General features: G+C 41.7%; 1 protein-coding gene across 3 annotated transcripts in view; it reads left to right on the top strand.

Annotated features, from left to right (window-relative positions):
• The window catches only part of UBXN2B (UBX domain protein 2B), a 60,109-nt gene extending 44,559 nt beyond the window's left edge, over positions 1-15,550 (top strand). For 2 of the 3 annotated variants that reach the window (XM_033933948.1, XM_033933949.1), the window contains exons 5-7: positions 600-737; positions 5,313-5,474; positions 14,787-15,550. In XM_033933948.1, coding sequence (XP_033789839.1) covers positions 600-737; positions 5,313-5,474; positions 14,787-14,949 — 463 coding nt within the window. In that variant the 3' untranslated portion in view covers positions 14,950-15,550. The remainder of the gene's footprint in view (positions 1-599; positions 738-5,312; positions 5,475-14,786) is intronic. The other variant, XM_033933950.1, reaches the window with a different exon arrangement.
• The last annotated feature ends 5,437 nt before the right edge of the window (positions 15,551-20,987 follow it).

Here is a 20,987-nt window from a genome sequence, read left to right as displayed (position 1 = left end):
TTATTATTTTTCATGAGTTACAGAGCAGAACAGAAATGAATGTTATTTTGGGGGAAGTTCTATATGCCCGTCCTTCTCTTTTCTTCTGTTAAAGTGGAGCTTGATTGCTTTGGTACAAACTGAAGAGGAAGCTATACTCCACTGGTGAAGGAGGAGGAGCTGAAAGATGTGATTGACACCTTCTGCAGATGGTTCACGAGCATGGATTGATCACCTCATAATGTACAGACTCCTGTGTATATTAAAAGAAACAAGATTATCCAGGTAAGAACCTAATCTTTCGATATATACTATTTTGACCCCAGTTGTTTGCCTACAGAAATATCAGGGGCAAATTGAAGCTAATTTTCAAAGAGAAACTATTTGAGTGATTTCTCTTTGTCAATTAATTACAAGGTTTATATGAACCTAGCTGGAAGGCAGTTTGGAAAAATAAACAAATTGCAGTGTAAAAAAAAGGAAATAAGATGAAAATGATATAACTGTTTTAAAATTTCTATTAAAAATTTGCTTACTGTAGATCATAAGCTTCTTGTTTGCTGAAGTAAAGATGGGAATAATTTACTTAAAAAATGATTTATTTTATTTTTACCATGAAGAGAAATCCCTTTGGAACTTCAGCGATTGGTCCATCATGGTCAGGTTAACTTAGATATGGAAGACCATCAGGATCAGGAGTATATAAAGCCTAAATTGAAATGCAAAGCATTTAGTGGAGAAGGACAAAAACTTGGAAGGTAAAAATTGAAGAGTACGTTTTATTCTAGACCATCTCATTAGAATTTCATCATTTCCATTTTATAGTCATGCCAGTTTATTATTAATCCTCTGTGATAGTGTGTGTTATAGCTACATTATGTGATATTTATGCAAGATCATAAATAACCTTTTGAAACTGAACAATTTTTTATAAGATATCTCCAGCCAATCTTCTTGCTTTCTCATCACTTCCTTTTATTCTCACTTGCTCTAAACACATCTAATTGTTTTACTTGTGCCTTGTTACCATTCTATTCCATGCTTTATCAGGTTTGAATGTTACAGCAGTATATAACAGGTATTGAAGACATGGTAATGCACTGAAAAATGCTATGTGGCAAGTACTCTCATGCAGATTTGGCTTCTATTTCCTAGTTATCTGCTGATGAGACAGCATTCATAGCCCCTGGGTGAAGGAAGAATGAGATCTCAGCCATTGTTCAGCAGAAAAAGCTAGGGCCAGATTTTTTAAAAACCGCTAAAAACCCGACAAGCTGCTATCGCAGACGTTATAGTAGCAATTGTAAAAAAGCAATTGTGAAAAAGCATTCTCCAAAAAATGCTCATGCAAATGAGGTTGCGGAGAGTAGCAAAAACTTGCTAAATTTGCATGTGCCCATCGCTGGTTACAGTGATGGGCACATGCGCAGAATAAATGAAAAAAACACAACACCAACCAAACAACACCCCCCAACTCCTCTCGGCAGCAGGAGAGATGCTCAATGTTTCCCACTGCCAAACAATACCCCCTCAACTCCTCTCGGCATCGGAAGAGATGCCCAATCGGATATTTGGGGAGGAGCCTAAGACTCAGGCCCAGGTGCATAAGGCCACACCCATTGGAGGGGCCTTAAACAACCTGAGCCAATCAGAGCCCCAAGATGCACTGGGGAGGGGAAGGCCCACCATTTTGAAGAGGCGGGCCAGCTGGCCAGAGGGAGTAGGCATCTCTCCAGCCATCCATCTGAAAATAAGGTAAGAGGGGAGTTGTCGGAGGCATGGGGAGGGGGTTGCATGGTGGCAGGAGAGCATGGGCGACTCTCCTGCTGCTTAGGGGAGTTGGATCCAGAGAGCGTGCTTCCTGCTTCCAATGTTTTAAAAAGATACGGGGGAGGTTTGGGGTGGGGGGGTTATCCGGTGGCAGGAGGGAATGGGCATCTCTCCTGCCTTTTTTTATGATTCATGGGGGGGATGGTAGCTGGGGTGTGCCTGGCACAGGGGGAGGGGGCTTTTTTCTTTTTTTTTTAATAGAACAGATTGTGCGTGTGTAACACACACACACACATCTGTGCCATTAATAAAAAAAAAAAGCCCTAACAGCAGTGACAGAAGGCTGCTTCCCCTGTCACTGCTGTTAAGGCTCTGCGCATTTGGCAGTCGCTCACTGAGTGATTGATCGGTTGTACCTGCTTAAAAATCATTTGCATGCAAACTTGATAGCACATCGATCGCTGCTGGAGAATCGGCCAACAGCGATCGAGTCGGTATCTGTAGTGCAGCGTTTCTCAACCTTTTTAAGCCAAGACTAACAAATACCAACTGAGTACCCCCAACCAAGCTCCACCCCAGACCCGCCCAAACTCCGCTTCAGACTCCATCCCCATTATAATAGTACTAATTGTAATCCAATTTCTTCTATCCATTTTCATATACACAATATAATCTTATTAATACATAATGGTAACCACAAAATTAAAAAAAAACACAAAGCACACAAAAACACAAAGCACATTGTACGCAGAGAAAATGTTAATTCTCATTTATATTCGGGGGGTTTTCAAAGAGGTCAAGGCAGATGACTTTAAAATATGCAATGTCACCTCGGTAACAATTATAGGAAAATAGACAAATACAGTGGTACCTTGGATTACGAGCATAATCCGTTCCAGGAGCATTCTCGTAATCCAAAATGCTCGTTTATCAAAGCGAGTTTCCCCATAGGAAATAATGGAAACTCGCTTTGATACGTTCCCCCCCCATCCCCCCCACGAGAACCGGCATTGCTCCCCCCGAAGGCCACACCTGCGATCCGGCACCCTCCCCCCCCCGTGAACTGCACCCCCCCCCCGCCGCGATCGGGCCCCCACCCGCCGCGTTTGGGCACCCCCCCGCCGCTGCTTACTGTCATCTGGGCACCGGCATGTCCTGTGCGTTGGTGCCGGTGCCCGAAGATCAGCTTCCTCTTCTTGCTGGGCCTCTCTCCCTGCTTGCCACCCCTCCCCTTCACTGAAGCCACTGATTTCTCCCTGTCTCCCTGTCCCACCCCTGAAGCCGACCCTGCCATCTGACACACTCTATTCCCCCCCCCCCCCAACTTTTTCTTCCTTTCTCCTTGCCTGTCCCCCCGCTGAAGTCATCGCCACCGCAGATTCCTCCCTGTGCTTCCAGAGGTTGTAATAGGACAAAGTATCCTACCGGGCTTCAAGGAAGGATTGGGATACAGATAGAGGTAGAGATAAGGCTAAGGGGATTAAAAGGACTTAGACGCCAGTCACCTTACAGGTCATGGACCTGATGGGCCGCCGCGGGAGCGGACTGCTGGGCGCGATGGACCTCTGGTCTGACCCAGCGGAGGCAACTTCTTATGTTCTTATGCCCCACCACCGAAGCCGACCCCGCCACCTGACACGCTCCATCCCCACTCCACCTCCCCCACCACCACCACAGCAGCAACAGGGATGAGCCAGGCATATTGGCTGGCCTGGAACCTTCTCTCCGACATCAGAATTGGCTTCAGGGGAAGGCTTGTGGGCTGGCTTCATGCAGTTGCACGCACCTTGCCCGTCCCTGTTGCAACAGGAAATGGAGCATGTTTGGTGGCAGGGTTGGCTTCAAGGGGGGGCAGGCAGGGAGAGAACCCAGGTGGCAGCCAGCCCGCGTACTCCCAACAGACGGCCCACTTACCCCCTGGGGTACGTGTACAACAGGTTGGGAAACACTGCTTTAGTGTATTTAGCCCTTAATTGTTAAATTAGGCACCAATTGGCCTTAAGTACCAATAGCCCTTAAGTGGCATTTATTGCTTCTGATTGGTACTAATTTGTTGCTATGCACATAACTGCATCTAGGCACTATTCAATAAATTTGGTGCCCAAGTGCTATAGCATACAACTACAAGAGGGTATATGCATGAATAGTTCAGGGGCATATCTTGTCTGAGTTATAGAATACTAACATTTATGAGTAGAACTTGCAACTTTAAATGCCTGCATTTATAGTGTCAGTGCTTGTAGGCATGCGTATGCTGACATGCTCTATTCTATTTAAAATAAAGTGAATTGAATAATATATTACTTAATTAAATAAAGCATACTAAAATTTGAATTAGAGTGCTCAGTGTGATATCTTATTCAAAACCAGCAGGTTTGTAGAATAAAGATGGATTGTGGCTACATCATTGCACTCACCTATCTACCAACTCTTAAGCTCTTGTTAAATCTGGACTATTATAGTTAACTTGTACAAATAAAACAATGTAAAAAGTACTTAGCTGAATCCAGATGAAGATGAATCTCTGCGTTGAGATTCTCTGGTGGCATGTTCCCTCTATTAGGAGATCCGAAGTTTTCATTTTTTCCTCCTGATGAAGCAACTCTTGGTGAAACACGATCGGTGTTGAGGAAATTTTGGATATTTTACCATTTCACGTTGAGGAGTTTTGGTTATATGGTGACTTTTGTTATGTTCTAGCAGTTTTTTTTGTCTTGGGGCCTCACTTTTATTTTATTATTGCATCAAAACCAGCAACATAAATTTGGAGTAACTCATTGCACGATTGTCAGCACCTACAACAGTTAAAAGGATGCATACTTCTATTTCCATTTTGAGAAGACGTGTTTATTGATCTTGGACTTTGTACCTTTCATTTGACAATCATCTTCATCTGGATTCAGCTAAGTACTTTTTACATTGTTTTATTTGTACAAGTTAACTATAATAGTCCAGATTTAACAAGAGCTTAAGGGTTGGTAGGTAGGTGAGTGCAATGATGTAGCCACAATCCATCTTTATTCTACAAACCTGCTGGTTTTGAATAAGATATCACACTGAGCACTCTAATTCAAATTTTAGTATGCTTTATTTAATTAAGTAATATATTATTCAATTCACTTTATTTTAACATTATTTCAGATTGGTGAATTTATTATTATAGTTTATTTCTCCAATTTATTTATATGCTCTATTCTATAACAGCAATTTTGTGTCCAATTAACATTATAGAATTGGTGCTTAGTGCCCATATTTTTGGCACCCTTTCTTGAAACTGCTCCACTGTGTGATGAATATTTATTGTAGGAATCATGAAAACTAGGCATCCTTGCAATTCTTAAGGCCCAAGGTAATGAATATACCTCTGGTACAGATATGCTATTGTATGCATAACAAACCTGCAAATTCTTAGCAAATTTAACAATTGTCTGTGATGCCACACCTTACTGGGGCCTCAGGTTCGTAGTTTGCAAAAATATAAGTATTTTACTGGTACATAAATCCATAATTTGTTTTTGAAGTATTTTTCATCCTTGTAATTGGATTTAATTCTTTTTTGGCAGTCTGACCCCTGAAATTGTCAGTACACCTTCCTCTCCAGAAGAAGAGCACAAGCCATTTCTTAATGCAGAGGTTATGGTTGATGAATTCGTTCCCACAACTAAAATTCTAATAAGACTAGCAGATGGGAGTCGTTTAATACAGAGATTTAATCTTACTCACAGGTAGGTACATGTAAAGAGAAAATGCCATACTTGAGGCATGCTTGTGAAACAGCAGGTCATCATCATCTATTTCTTGTTCTGATATATGTCCCTGTAGTTTGATTGGTTGCTAATGTTCCCATATAGTAATGTTCTTTAAGTTTAGTTTGTGCCTTGCCAGAACCTCTTTCCCTTTGACATAGAGAGACCCCAGGGCACATGTGCAAGTTTAATTCCATATATTCCTCTGTCAACAGCCAGGTTGAAATCAACCACATGAGTAACTGATATCATCTGTTTTTTAAATTTATTGATTTTTAAACTAAAATAGTGTCATACAATTGAACAAACAGTAGGTATTACATAAATTACACTAATATCTGTACAGGTAACATATACAACATTCAAGATTTATAGTTATTTTATATATAATAATAACATAATATAACATAATATATATTATAAATAAAGAATAAAGTTACCCAAATGTCCCCATCAATATTTATTCCCCTCCCTCCAACCCCCCCCATGGATATTTTTGTTACATAGGATATTCTGGACCCCAGTTCGATTAAATAAAATAAGTAGTTCTAAGTCTAATAGATGCTGGCATTTGTCATATTGATATAGGGACTTTGGATCATCTGCTATATTTTTGTCCGTTTATATTTATATTTTGGAAGTCAATCTGGGGACAAATAAATCTAATTTTGGATTCAGATATTCAACTATCATTTGAGGCTATAATTTGTGGAACAATTTTACATATAAAACCCACTCTAGATAAATATAAGAGTCGTCTATTTATGATCATGACAGGTGTAGCCATGCAATTGATCACAAGTAATTGGAAGAACCATGATAGAATAAGTTACACTTTTTGGTAGGTGAACGTATGCACTACGTACAGATATGAAAGAATTAATGCAGAGTGTAAGGGACTTAGTGCTGTATTTAATAAAGTTTGGAGCTCATTGACTAAATTTGTGAAATTATAATAATATATTTATCTTATATTTCCTTTTGTAACTGATATCATCTGCTGAAAGTGGGTAGCTCTGCAGAGCTGAGAGACCACTAGAAAATTTCTGGATATGCACAGGAGCTCTCATCAAAGCAGCTCCTGTGTGAGTTGCTTCCGTTACTTTTTGTCTGTACCAACATTTGGATAACTGTTCCCTCTAAGCTGAGCAGGAGTCCTCCACCCACAGTCTCACCAATAGAGGGTGCTGTTTTACTGTCACATTTTTCAATTGTGAGGGACAGGCAAGTTCTGCAGGACTCCAGGGAACATACCTGTCCTTAGCGACTGAAAATATTCCACCCCCTAGTGGTAGCAATGCAGCTGGAGGACACCTGCTCAGCTTAGAGGGAACCTTTTTGTTTGCTGCTTCTTCCACTCAATTTCTTGTCTACCCACCTCTGCAAAGTTTAAAAATAAGCTCTCTTCACTTTTCTGTTTTCTATCTTCTTCCTCTCCTGCCTTCAAAATGGAATTCAATTTTATCCCTTCTGTATTTGTATTGGAAGAAAAACCCACAAGTAGTTTTAAAAGATATTCATAATGTAGGAGGAATATGAGTATATTTCCATGATAATAATAATAATAATAATAATAATAACTTTATTCTTGTATACCGCAATACCATGGAAGTTCAATGCGGTTAACAATAGAAGAGACTGTACATTTACAGCGATGATACATATTATAGTGTTGTTACATTTACAGAGATGTTACATGAATAGCAGTAGTAAAAAGGCATATACTATTTTAATGTTTTGGGATCCATCATATGATATTCTTTAGCATGGGCTAAAATGTCTCATAGAGTAAGTAATGAGTCTAAGAGAGTTGTCCTAGCTCTGAGTCAGGCATGCCATTTCACCATGCCAGATTGAGGAGAAAGTAGCAATGGTAAGCAAACATTTAGAATCAAATGGATTTCTGTTGTCAGCTCCTAAAGTCATAAGTAGGCTTGATATGAAGTCACCTCCATTAAACAGAAAAAAACCTCTCATGCAGTGACTTGCCCAGATATCCACCGTAGGATAGTGGAAGACTCCAGAATGGAGGAATGAAGGAAGTTGTCCTTCATGGCACCAAATATTATGGGCATCCAAAAAGGGATTTTCTAAGCATTAGAAAACAGTAGGTTCTGAAAAGAAAAGCCTAAGGATGCCATAGTGTTAGCACAAAAAAACAAATGGTACTAGAGACAAACACAAGCATTTCCACGGTACTTGGAAGCCACATTCTTTATCTGGTACCACTAGTGCTGTTACAGTTCTAACTAAACTGATTTGGTGAAATGAAGAAAGGAGCCAAGCATCAAGACTGCCTGTTCAGCAAGAGAGTAAAATAACTTCCAATGTTAACAGAAGCAGATGTTTCTTTCTTTACCATGTATCAGAAAGGATCACTTAAAGACAACCCGTCTGATATTCAGTGCTATTTAGCAGGCTAAGCGCTAATATTCAGTGGGAGATAGCTGGCTATTTCCTACTGAATATCTCAGTCACCAGCCAGTCAGCGCCAATGTTCATTGGCTGACTGGTAAGTTAATGGCCAGATAGACCCAGCTAAATAACAGATCTATCTTTGGCTGCTATAGCTTGGTAGGTCAGCTGATGAATATCGATTTTGCTGGCTATGTCAAACTTGCCTGAAAATATACCAGAAAGTCAATGCTGGTCACCGGTTATGGCCCTGGCATTAAATTTCTGGGTCAGAATTTCTGGTGGCTGGGCTGTCTTATGTGGCCTGAAAATTAGGAATTTAGGAGATCTTCTTTATTAAAATGTCAGTGCATCAAGAATGAGTGGAACCTGGAGAAGCAAGATGGCCGCGGTGTAGTGAGGATGCTCACAATAAGTTCTCCTGCCGAAACTGTTTCCTCAAATTTCAGGGTTATTGCTTAATACACTATGCCTAAAAGAAGGGGAAGAGCAGCTGCTACAGCCCAGCAGAGTGAGCTTACCCCGGGAAGGCAGGAGATGATTTTGAGCTTTTTTACATCTTCACCTTGGGGCGATCCGGCAACGCCGAGTCAGAGGAAAGTCTCGGCGCTCGGGAGCGAGATAGCACTCAGCCCTGCAGGACCTGTGCCTACCCAACAGCCATGAGAGAGGGAAACTACGGCGGCCGCTATACCTATCGCAGCAGGGAGATCTCTTGTAAAATGGACGCCAGTTACAGAATCGGGTTTATTTTAGGCCGGTGTAGACCCAATTCTGTATAGGACGCCCCTCCTGGGCGTCCTATACAGAATCCGGGCCTAAATGTCTATGCTATCGCAAGTGTTTAGCACATTTTAAATGTGCAAATGATTTCAGTTCATGTTAACATGAAAGCTGTTCTGATGTAATGGGATACAAAAATATTCCAGTTGCCTAGATGGCAACAAATTATGGGGGTCTTTTACTAAGGCACGTTAGCTGATTTAGTATGCGCTAAATATTAGCACGTACTAAATCGGCTAGCGCGCTTTAGTAAAAGACCCCCCTATGTGCATTAAAAAACATAAAATGACCAAGACTGGTCTGCGTGACATTTGGAGCATTGAGATAAAGCATCAAATTACTGCGTCTCAATGGCCACGAATTTGGGCTTGGAGGATGAGATGTATGGCGTCGGCATCTATGAGACAAACTTGGTTTTTTTTGTTACATAGAGCAGTTTAGACCCTAGTTCGTTTACAGAAACTAGATAGCTCTAAGTCTGATAGATGCTGGCACTGTCATCTCGGAGCTGGAACATTAGATCATTTATTATTCTATTGTCCATTGATACTTCACTTTTGGAAATCCATTTGGGGCCAAGTGAACAATCTGCTGGAAAATCCAGTGGCATTATCTTATGACACTATGTTATTTGGTACTGCAATGAGAGCTAAGAGTCAAATCTCTTCTGATAATAATATATTTTTGCTTATTATGACAGGGGTTGCCATACAGCAGATTATGAAAAACTGGAAAAATTGGGATCGGCTGAATTATAATTTTTGGTGGAATTCGTAATGCCAAATCTTTAAAATGGAGCGGGTAATAGCCATACAGCAGGGGTATTTTAAGAAATTTAGGGATGTTTGGAGCCATTAACAAAATATTGTACAGAATGAATATTATTTTTTCCCTTTGTTCATACATGTCCGGGATGGGGGATGGGGGATGGGTATACTTTGTTTTCTTATTTTTAAGAACAATTGTTGGGTATAAGGTGGGGAGGGATACCGTATTTTCACGCAGATAACGCGCACCCGTGTAAAACGTGCACACGGGTATAGCGCGCAGAAACCACAAATTTATGTACAAAAACTTTTGTATACCGCGCTCACGGGTATACCGCGCATGCAGCCCGACTGTCCTTTCGCCCGCCCCGACTCTCCTCTGGCCACCCCGACTCTCCTTTCGCCCTCCCCGACTCTCCGTGCGCTGTCCCGACTATCCGTTCACCCTCCCTGACTTTCCGTGCACTGCCCCGCCTCTCCGTGCGCTGTCCCGACTCTCCGTTCACCCTCCCTGACTTTCCGTGCACTGCCCCGCCTCCCCGCGCCCTACTGGTGGGGCCTAAGGCGCGTGGGCCAATCAGAATAGGCCCTGGAGCCTTAGGTCCCACCTGGGGGCGCGGCCTGAGGCACATGGTCGGGTTGGGCCTCATTCCGTCGTTGGCTGTCTGCCGGACAGGCGGGTTTGGCTCCCGTCCGGCCAACTACCAAAGGTACGGGGAAGGGGGGTGGGGGTGTCGTGGGGGTCGGCCAGGGGGGTCACGGGTCGGCTGGGGGGGCAGTCGGAGGTTCTTGGGGGGGGGCGGTCGTTGGAGGGAGGGGGGTTTGCGTCGAGGGCAGGAGGGCCTGGGATCCCTCCTGCCCGTAATGTAGTGCGGGGTGGGGGTAGGGGGTCGCCGTGGCCAGGAGGGTTTGGGCTCCCTCCTGGCCCGATATTGTCGGGGAGTTTTTTTCTTCAAAATGTTCTTTGTTTAATATTCCTACTTTAGCAGAGATTGAAGCTACTTTAAAAACTATTAATTTAAAAGGTTCCCAAACTGACTCTATTCCTCCCTTCCTTCTTAAGCGATTCTTTAAGATTTTCGGACCAGCAATTCTTACCCTGGTTAGTGACAGTCTAAAAAAAGGTATCATTCCTACGGTTTGGAAACACTCAATCATTCATCCAATCATTAAAAACCATAAAATTAGTCCTGAAGATATGTCGAACTACAGACCTATAGCCAATATTCCATTTTTATCTAAACTAACTGAGAAGGTGGTGTTTAACCAGATTTCAGATTTCATCGAAAAAACTAATATTCTTCACCCCAATCAGACTGGCTTTAGGCAGCATCATTCTACAGAACATTCACTAATAGGCATGACTACCATTATTCACTACTTTCTAGATCATCATCAATCAGTTCTCTTAGTCTCTTTGGATCTTTCGTCGGCTTTCGATACAATTGATCACGAGCTATTACTATCTAGGCTCCAGTCAATTGGTATCACTGACCAAGTTCTATCTTGGTTTCACTCTTATTTTTCTGATCGTTCTTCATCTGTTTTTTTCAATAATTCTACTTCCAAAACTTTCCCCTCTACAAATGGTGTCCCTCAAGGTTCTATACTTTCTCCACTGCTATTCAATATATTTCTTGCACCTCTGTTGACTTTATGTCAATCTATCGGCTTTAATGTTTTCGCTTATGCCGACGATATCCAACTTCTGCATCCCATCGATACCAATAATCCTTCTGACATATCAGTAATCAACACAAAATTAGATCAAATACATAACTGGTTAAACAATAATAAACTTGCATTGAATATCACGAAATCCAATGTACTACTTTTTCCCTGGAAGGACAACCCCAAACTAAGCCTCCCAATCTCTATTAAGGGTCATCCTTTACTAGAGGTCAACAATATTAAAATACTTGGAGTTATTTTCGATCACTCTCTTTCCTTCCACGACCATATTAGTAATGTTATAAAGTCTTCATTCTTCCGGCTTCGACAAATCCGCTCTGTATCTCAGTTCCTTAATGCCAATTCTCTAAACATCCTCATTCATTCACTTGTCATTTCAAAGATAGATTACTGTAATGCCCTGTTCAAAGGTATAGCACAAAAGGAAATAAAACGCTTACAGATAATACAAAATACATCCATTAAACTTATCTTTAAAGCAAAAAAATTTGATCACGTAACGCCGCTCCTTAAGGAAGCCCATTGGCTTCCGGTGGGTCATCGAATAATATATAAACTCAGTTTGATCACCTTTAAATCACTTCTTTACAAAACACCAGCTTTCATTCACAAACTGTTAATCCCTTATACAGCTAATAGAACTTTAAGATCTGCCGAACAACATCTTCTAACGATTCCATCGCTAAAAATAATTAATACACGTCGTCAGTTTATTTTTTCAGTCACTGCACCTCAGACATGGAATTCTTTACCGATCTTTCTAAGGGAAGAAACTAACTTAGAAAAATTTAAATGTAAACTAAAAACATTCCTGTTCAATGACGCATTTATAAACTAACTAGCTCCTAAGTGTCTCTTTAAAAATTATGAGAATCTCATAAATTTAATCTTTCGAGTCTTATTTCCGATTTTTACTCTTTTATCAAATTTTATCTTTTTAAAATTATTATCATTATACCCCCCTTATGTGCCTTCCCTATATGTACATTCTACTGTATTTAACATGTAACTTCATCCCCTTATTTTCCTTTTGTCTCCAGTCTTGTCAAATTTGTTTTTTAACCTTGTTAGTAGTATCTTTTATGATTTTGTTTTTATATTGTAATTTTATTATATTGTACATCGCTTCGAATTTAGAAGAAGCGATTCATCAAAAACGTATTAAACTTGAAACTTGAAACTTGAGTTGGGGAGTCGGCCGGGCAAGAGGGCTTGGGCTCCCTCTTACTCCGATCGTGGATGCGGGTGCGGGTGGGAGCGCGTGCGAGCGGTCGTTCGGGGTGGGGGTGCGAGCGGTCCTGCTGGGGGGGGTGAATCGGGCGTCGGGCGGGGTGGGAACTATGTAAAAAAATTTTTGTATACCGCGCTCACGCGTATAACGCGCGAGGGGTATGCGCGGTAGGTAAAAACGCATATAACGCGCGTGTTATATGCGTGAAAATACGGTATTTGATGTGAATTAGATTTTGATGGAATATTAAGTGATGTTAAAGTGTAAAGTGATTGTATCTTATGTTGCACGTATTGAAAGTTTTAAAAATGAATAAAGAATTTTTTAAAAACCCCAACATAAAATGTTGTAACTTAGGGACATAGATATAAATGTGATCTTATCATTAAGACATGTTATTTAGGTCTTATTTTTTACAATAAAACCTAATAACTGGGGTTACCAGTAAAATAACATTCCTTTATGGTAACTCCCTTACACATTAATGCCAAACAGTTACCTACACCTTCGGGAAATAGTTTCATTAGAGGCAAGTCTTATCGGCCATATCTGATCAATTTTTTTGAGTGAGCAGAGAGTTGGATAGAGGGAGGGTGCTAGATTTTAGCAAAGCCTTTGACACTGTGTCTAATAAACTCAGTTTATTAGACAGGTGTCTAATAAACTGAGTGCTCTCGATATGAGCCCCAAAGTGATAGGAACTGGTTGAGTGAAAGGTGACAGAGGGTAATGGTAAACGGGGCTCACTTTGAGGAAACGGATGTTACCAGTGGTGTGCCACAGTATTCAGTTCTTGGTACTATTCTTTTTAACATTTTTGTGATATTGCTGAAAGGCTGTTTGGTAAGGTTTGCCTCTTTACAGATGATACTAAAATCTTCAATAGAGTAGACATCCCTCATGGGGTGGATAACATGAGGAAGGACCTGGCAAAACTTGAATAGTCAGAAATTTGGCAGCTAAAATTTAATGCTAAGAAATGCAGGTTATAATTATAATGCAAAAACCCGAGGGAACAGTACAGCTCAGGGGGTGAAGAACTTCTATGCACAAAAGAGGAGTGGGACTTAGGTATGATCGTAAGTGATGATCTTAAAGTGGCCAAACAGATAGAAAAGGCGACAGCAAAAGCTAGGATGCTTGGGTGCATAGGGAGAGGAATGACCAGTAGGAAAAATGAGGAAATAATGCCCCTGTATATTATGTACATCTGAAGACTGCACCTTGAAAAAGATATAAAACAGAATGGAGTCGGTCCAGAGGAAGGTTACTAAAATGGTTAGTGTCTTCATCATAAAGCGTATGAGGAGAGACTTAAAGATCTCAATATGTCTACTTTGGAGGAAATGCCCAATAGTGGCATTACGATAGAGACATTTAAATACCTACATGGCATAAATGTACATGAGAAGAGTTTCTTTGAACTGAAAGAAAGCTCTAGAATGAGGAGGCATAGGATGAAACGGAAAGAGGATATTCTAAGAAGTAAATCAGAAAATACTTTTTCACAGAAAAGGTAGTGAATGTGTGGAATGGCCTCCCAATGCAGGTGGTGAAAATGAAAAATGTATCTGGATTCAAGGAAGCTTGGGATAAATACATTGGATCTCTAAGGGAGCGAGGAAGGGATAGTCAGTGACATGGATAGGCAGACTAGATAGGCCATATGGTCTTTATCTGCTTTCACTTTTCTGTGTTTCAGGTTTTTTAGGTGGGGTTTTTTTTAGTTTCTGTACACTAATATACATGCATTACCACATATGATTTTTCATTTATATTTTATTAGCATCTGAATATGTATGTAAAACAGCGTCTACATGTCATATGACACTTTACTATATCAGTTCTGTGGTTTACAATGTTTGAAAAAGTTGAAATTTATAATCTGTTTATCTCATAGTTTGCTGCTGCCAGTAGTTCTGTGCTATAAAAATGCCTTAGCTTTACAATGTTCTCCCTGGGAGTATGATGAAAAAGACTTTTTTGCTTTTAAAAAAATGCCATGTTGTCTAGATTAATATATTTAAATTTTTGACACCTGATTTTTCTTTTTTATTAGCATATTCTGTTTTGGCTTTTCATTAATTAATAGGTAATCCATATTGATTGTTTCAGAGAGAGGTTATATAACATACGTAATAAAATATTCCATTCTGCACATTAGGAAGTATATAGTCCACTGTGGTTCTACATGTGTAATTCTTTTTATGATAAAACAATGGTCAGACCTCTTATCTTATTTTATAACACTGCCCCCCCAAACCAATCAGATCATAACAAATTCAGAGCCTTATTTCCGAATGTCAATACTGCGTATTTTGGAGCATTTTTTAAATTCCGTACTACATAAGTTGATTCTTCTCTTTTATTCCATATGTTGATTTTACTTTTTTTTTTTATTAGGATTATGGATATTCGGCAGTTTATTATTGAATCACGGCCTGAATTTGCTACAGAAGATTTTGTTCTTGTGACTACATTCCCAAACCTAGAACTAATAGATGAAAATCAGACGATACAAGAAGCTGATTTATTAAACACAGTGGTTCTTCAACGACTAAAGTAACCCTCTTTTGTCAGGGCTTTGATTTTTAAAATATGTGCCATATTGTTAAAGGATAATGCTTTCAACCAGCAATGGAACAAATTGAAAAAAACAGTATGGCCTCATTTCCACAGATCAGTTTATTGCAGTCTATTGTTCTTCCATATACAGTATACTCTAGAATGTCTGTGAACCCAGAATTATCATTCAAGTTATGTAATACGTGTGAACGAGAATTCAGAATAGAATTTTAAAGCAGATCTGTAATATAAGAACTTAGAGCAACATCATATGATTTCTGTTTTACTCTTGGATACGTATTATATTATTACAGTACATACTGAAAACTTAAGAGTTGAGCTTTCATGAGGTTAAACATTATTTTCTGCTAACACAGGTAAACAGTTGGAAATTGTAGTGGACAACAAGTTATTAAAGCCTGTAAGTGAGAATAAGGTGAAATCAAGTGATGATAAAAGTAGCCATTATGTAAAGCATTTGCTATACCACAACTAGATCATGGTATGCAGTTCTGAACTCCACATATTAAGAATATTAGGAAAGTGGAAAAAGAGCAAATGAAGAGATTTAGGAAGTTCATTGTAACTAGTGACTCACTGAACTAGATGCATTTTGCCAAGAAAAACATTTGAGAAAATATTCTTAAATATAAATACATGTTCCCCGAAGACGAGTAATTCACCTGTCACAGAACTGGGCTACATGACTGTTTAGAATATATTAAAAGCTTAAGGAATCAATATTCAAAGCAATTTTTATCCCAGGACAAGCAGGCAGCATATTCTTGACTGATGGGTGACGGCACCGACGGAGCCCCGGTATGGACAATTTTAGAGTGATTGCACTCTAAGAACTTGGAAAGTTCTGGCAGGCCGCACCGCGCACGCGCGAGTGCCTTCCCGCCCGACAAGGGCGCGCGGTCCCCAGTTTCTTAGTTTCCGCGGAGCTAAGAAGACGCGTTTCTCTCAACGGCCCGGTCCTCCATCCTCCGATATTTCTCTTCCAAAGTTAAGGCCCTAGCTTCCAGCGCTCCCGTTCGGTCCTCCTGAGCAGACACCCGCTCCTCTACCTGCTGAAGCCAGGTAGCCTGCTGCTCCAGGGTGTCTTTTATGCCATCCACAGTGGTCTGGAGTCAGGTCAGCTTATCATCTAGGATGGCGGTAAGGTGTTTCTTATGTTCTTCTATCGCCTCTGTCTGCAGCGTGACCGTCGGATCTGGGAGCGCTCGAGCAGGAAGAGTCAACGCCACCATCTTTGCGGGTGTAGTAGGGCCTCTCGGTAGCTTGGCTAATTTGGAAGTTCAAGCCGGCATACCTTGGGGACCAAGCTGAAAAAAGATACGAGCCAGCAGCCCACGAATTGCACCAGCATACGATACCAAATTAAATATCCAAAACAAAAGTATGGCCGGCAAAATGCCAAGTTGCAAGCTGTGGGGTCGGGAGAGGTGAGCAAGCATGTCTGCTTAGGTTGAGAGTATCACGTGACCCCCCCAATATCTCTCCCTGATCAACCAATTCTCCTCCCTGCCAATCTATTCTCACCCCCACCCCCTATGTTTAACATCTCCCCATTCTACCCCATCTCCAGCATTCCACCATCCCTTCCCCTACTACCCATGAGATCCAAGATCTTCCCTTATTCCTGCTCCCTCACCCCAATGTGGTACATCATTCCTTCCGCTTATAGCTCCAACTTCAATTAGATCTCTCCACATCCAGGCAGCCCAGCACCTCCCTCCCTGCTACAGTTCCTTCTGCAAAAGAACATAAGAATAGCCTTAATGGGTCCATCAAGCCCAGTAGCCCTTTCTCATGGTGACCAATCCAGGTCACTAGTTCCTGGCAAAATCCCAGAGTAGCAACATTCCATGCTACCAATACAGGGCAAGCAGTGGCTTCCCCCATGTCTTTCTCAACAAACTATGGACTTTTCCTTCAGGAACTTGTCCAAACCTTTCTTAAAACCAGCTATGCTATCCACTCTTACCACATCCTCTGGCAACACGTTCCAGAGCTTAACTATTCTGAGTGAAAAAATTTCCTCGGTTTTAAAAGTATTTCCCTGTAACTTCATCGAGTGTCCCCTATTCTTTGTAATTTTTGATGGAGTGAAAAATCGATCCACTTTTACCCATTCTACTCCACTCAGGAATTTGTAGACTTCATCATATCTCCCCTCAGCCGTCTCTTTTCCAAGCTGAAGAGCCCTATCCATCTTAGTCTTTCCTCATATGAGAGGAGTTCCATTCCCTTTATCATCTTGGTCGCTTATCTTTCTTGAGATAAGGAGACCAGAATTGAACGTAATACTCCAGGTGAGGTCACACCATGGAGCGATACAGAGGCATTATAACATTCTTAGTCTTGTTAACCATCCCGTTCTTAAATAATTCCTAGCATCTTGTTTGCTTTTTTGGCCGCCGCCACACATTAAGCGATAGGTTTCATCGTATTGTCTACAATGACACCCAGATCCTTTTCTTGGGCGCTAACCCCCAAGATGGACCCTAGCATCTGGTAACTGTGATTTGGGTTATTCTTCCCAATATGCATCACTTGCATTTGTCCACATTAAAATTCATCTGCCACTTGGATGCCCAGTCTTCTAATTTCTTAAGGTCTGCCTGCAATTTTTCACATTCTGCATGTGTTTTAACAACTTTGAACAGTTTAGTGTCATCTGCAAATTTAATCATCTCACTCATCGTTCCAATTTCCAGATCATTTATAAATAAGTTAAATAGCTCTGGTCCCAGTACAAATCCCTGCATCACTCCAATGTTTACTCTCCTCCATTGAGAAAATTGACCATTTAACCCTACCCTCTGTTTTTTATCCAATAACCAATTCCTAATCTACAATGGAACTTTGCCACCTATCCTATGATTCTTTAATTTTCTCAGGAGCCTCTCATGAACTTTGTCAAACACTTTCTGAAAATCTAGATACACTACATCGGTGAGGCAAGATCTCCTTTGGCTGAATCCATGCTGACTCTGTCTCATTAAATTATGTTTGTCTATGTGTTCTACAATTTTATTTTTTTATAATTGTTTCCACCATTTTATTGAAAACAAAGAGATGCAGTCTACAACATAGAAACATAGAAACATAGAAATAGACGGCAGATAAGGGCCAAGGCCCATCCAGTCTGCCCACCCTAATGTCCCTCCCCTACCATTGCCCTGTGAATAGATCCCTCCTCTTCTTTTGCCCTGTGAATAGATCCCACGTGACGATCCCATCTGGCCTTAAAATCAGGCACGCTGCTGGCCTCGATCACATGTAGTGGAAGACTATTCCAGCGATCAACCACCCTTTCTGTGAAAAAGAATTTCCTGGTGTCAGCTCGTAGTTTCCTCCCCTAATTTTCCACGGATGCCCTCTTGTTGTCGTGGGACCCTTGAAGAGGAAGATATCTTCCTCCGTCTCTATGTGGCCCGAGAGATACTTGAACGTCTCGATCATGTCCCCCCTCTCTCTGCGCTCCTCGAGTGAGTATAGCTGCAATTTGTTTAACCGTTCCTCGTATGGGAGATCCTTGAGTCCTGAGACCATCCGAGTGGCCATTCTCTGAACCGACTCCAGTCTCAGCACATCCTTACGATAATGCGGTCTCCAGAACTGCACACAGTATTCCAGGTGGGGCCTCACCATGGATCTATACAATGGCATAATGACTTCTGGCTTTCGGCTGACGAAGCCTCTGCGTATGCAACCCATGACTTGTCTTGCTTTGGATGAAGCTTGCTCCACTTGATTGGCAGCCTTCATGTCCTCACTGACGATCACCCCTAGGTCACGTTCTGCTTCAGTTCTTGTAAGGATCTCGCCATTTAGGGTGTAAGTCTTGCATGGATTTTGGCTGCCCAGGTGCATAACTTTGCATTTTTTGGCATTGAAGCTGAGTTGCCAGGACCTAGACCAGCGCTCCAGTAGGAGTAGGTCGTGCATCATGTTGTCGGGCATTGAAACATCATCTATTGTGCATTTGCCCACTACATTACTTAGTTTGGCGTCATCGGCGAATAATGTTATTTTACCCCTAAGCCCTTCTGCCAAGTCCCTTATAAAGATGTTGAATAGGATTGGGCCCAAGACCGAGCCCTGTGGCACTCCACTGATCACCTCCGTCATTTTAGAGGGTGTGCCGTTCACCACCACCCTTTGAAGCCTACCTCCAAGCCAGTTCCCAACCCATTTCGTCAATGTGTCACCTAATCCTATAGAACTCATCTTGTTCAGCAACCTGCGGTGTGGTACGCTATCAAATGCTTTGCTAAAGTCCAGGTACATGATGTCCAGGGACTCCCCAATATCTAGCTTCCCCGTCACAGGGTGTTGAGTGTTAAATTTAAAAAAAAGCTTGAAACAAGTTCATTGCATCTCTAAGAATGAGGAAGGTATAGTAGACTGCATGGATAGGCAGACTAGATAGGCCATATGGTCTTTATCTACCGTAATTTTTCTGTTTCTGTGCTGTATGGCCCATCACAGAACCTCTAGCCTTCAGAGCAGTTAAACTCTGATGTGTGCAATCACCTGTAATATACACATCCTTTGGAGGCTGGGACACATTGGAAAGTTTAACTGTGTGCAGGAGTAGATAAGGTTCCAAAATGGGTCATGCGGTATGTGTATTCTCATTGTTTTGTATCACTTTCTTGACTTCTCAGCCTGCCTGTAAGCAGCAGTTGCTGTGGCAGCAAAAAACATACTAGATCCTGGGACAATAGTAGCAGTAACAGGCAGCAGCAAGGGACTAAGGCTAGATGCACAATACATAGTTGCTATGGGCCGATTTTTTGGCTGATTCTGAAACAGTGATTAATGTTTCCAACAAGTGTGCATGAAAGGAAACTACAAAGCGATGAGAGTAATGGTAAGGAAGAAACTTAGGAATACCTCAAATAAATGGCAGACTGTAGAGCAAGCCTGGTCTTTATTCTAGGACATGGTGATCGAGGCGCAAAATCTACATATACCGAGATTCAGGAAAGGATGCAAAAAGAATCGAACAAAAGAACCAAAGAAGTGAAGAGAGCGATAGGGGATAAGAAGAATTCATTCAGGAAATGGAAAAAGGGCAAAACTGAGGAGAACTAGAAAGAACACAGGAAGCATCAAAAAGAATGTCACCGTGTGATTAGAAAAGCCAAAAGAGAATATGAAGAAAGGCTAGCCAAGGAAGCATGAAATTTCAAACTGTTCTTCAGATACATTAAAGGGAAGCAGCCAGCTAGGGAGGAGGTGGGACCGCTGGATAATGGAGACAGGAAGGGAGTGGTGAAAGAGGAGAAAGAAGTGGCGGAAAGACTAAACATATTCTTTTCGTCTGTATTTACAAAAAGAGGACAGAATAAAACAGGGGAAACAATACCAAAAAATACAAAATCACATAGCAGAGTGGTTTACAAAAGAGGAAACATCCAACATACCGGAATCTGAGCAAATCTTCAAAGGAGCCCAAACAGATAAACTAACATCCATGGAAGTAAGCCTTGAAGACGTACGCAGGCAGTTAGAAAAATTAAAAACTGACAAATCGCCAGGCCCGGACGGAATCCACCCAAGGGTTCTGAAAGAACTAAAGGAGGATATAGCGGAACTACCGTATTTTCACGCATATAACGCGCGCGTTATACGTGTTTTTACAAACCGTGCATACCCTTGCGCGGTATACGCGTGAGCACGATGTACAAAATTTTTTTTACATAGTTCCCCCCCCGACGTCCGATTCACCCCCCGCAGGACCGCTCGCACGCACCCGCACCCCCACCCCGAAGGACCGCCGACTCCCCGACACGATCGGGGCAAGAGGGAGCTCAAGCCTTCTTGCCTCCCCGACTCCCCGACACGATCGGGGCAAAAAGGAGCCCAAGCCCTCTTGCCCCGCCGATTCCCCAACTCCCCGACAATATCGGGCCAGGAGGGAGCCCAAGTCCTCCTGGCCCTGGCGACCCCCCCCCCCCACTAGTTTTTTGGGCCAGGAGGGAGCCCAAACCCTCCTGGCCACGGTGACCCCCTAACCCCACC

The sequence above is a fragment of the Geotrypetes seraphini genome, chromosome 2 (genome assembly GCF_902459505.1).
Source record: "Geotrypetes seraphini chromosome 2, aGeoSer1.1, whole genome shotgun sequence".
Lineage (NCBI taxonomy): Eukaryota > Metazoa > Chordata > Amphibia > Gymnophiona > Dermophiidae > Geotrypetes > Geotrypetes seraphini.
Note: the sequence above shows the minus strand (reverse complement) of the source record. Positions and strands in the feature narration are given on the sequence as shown.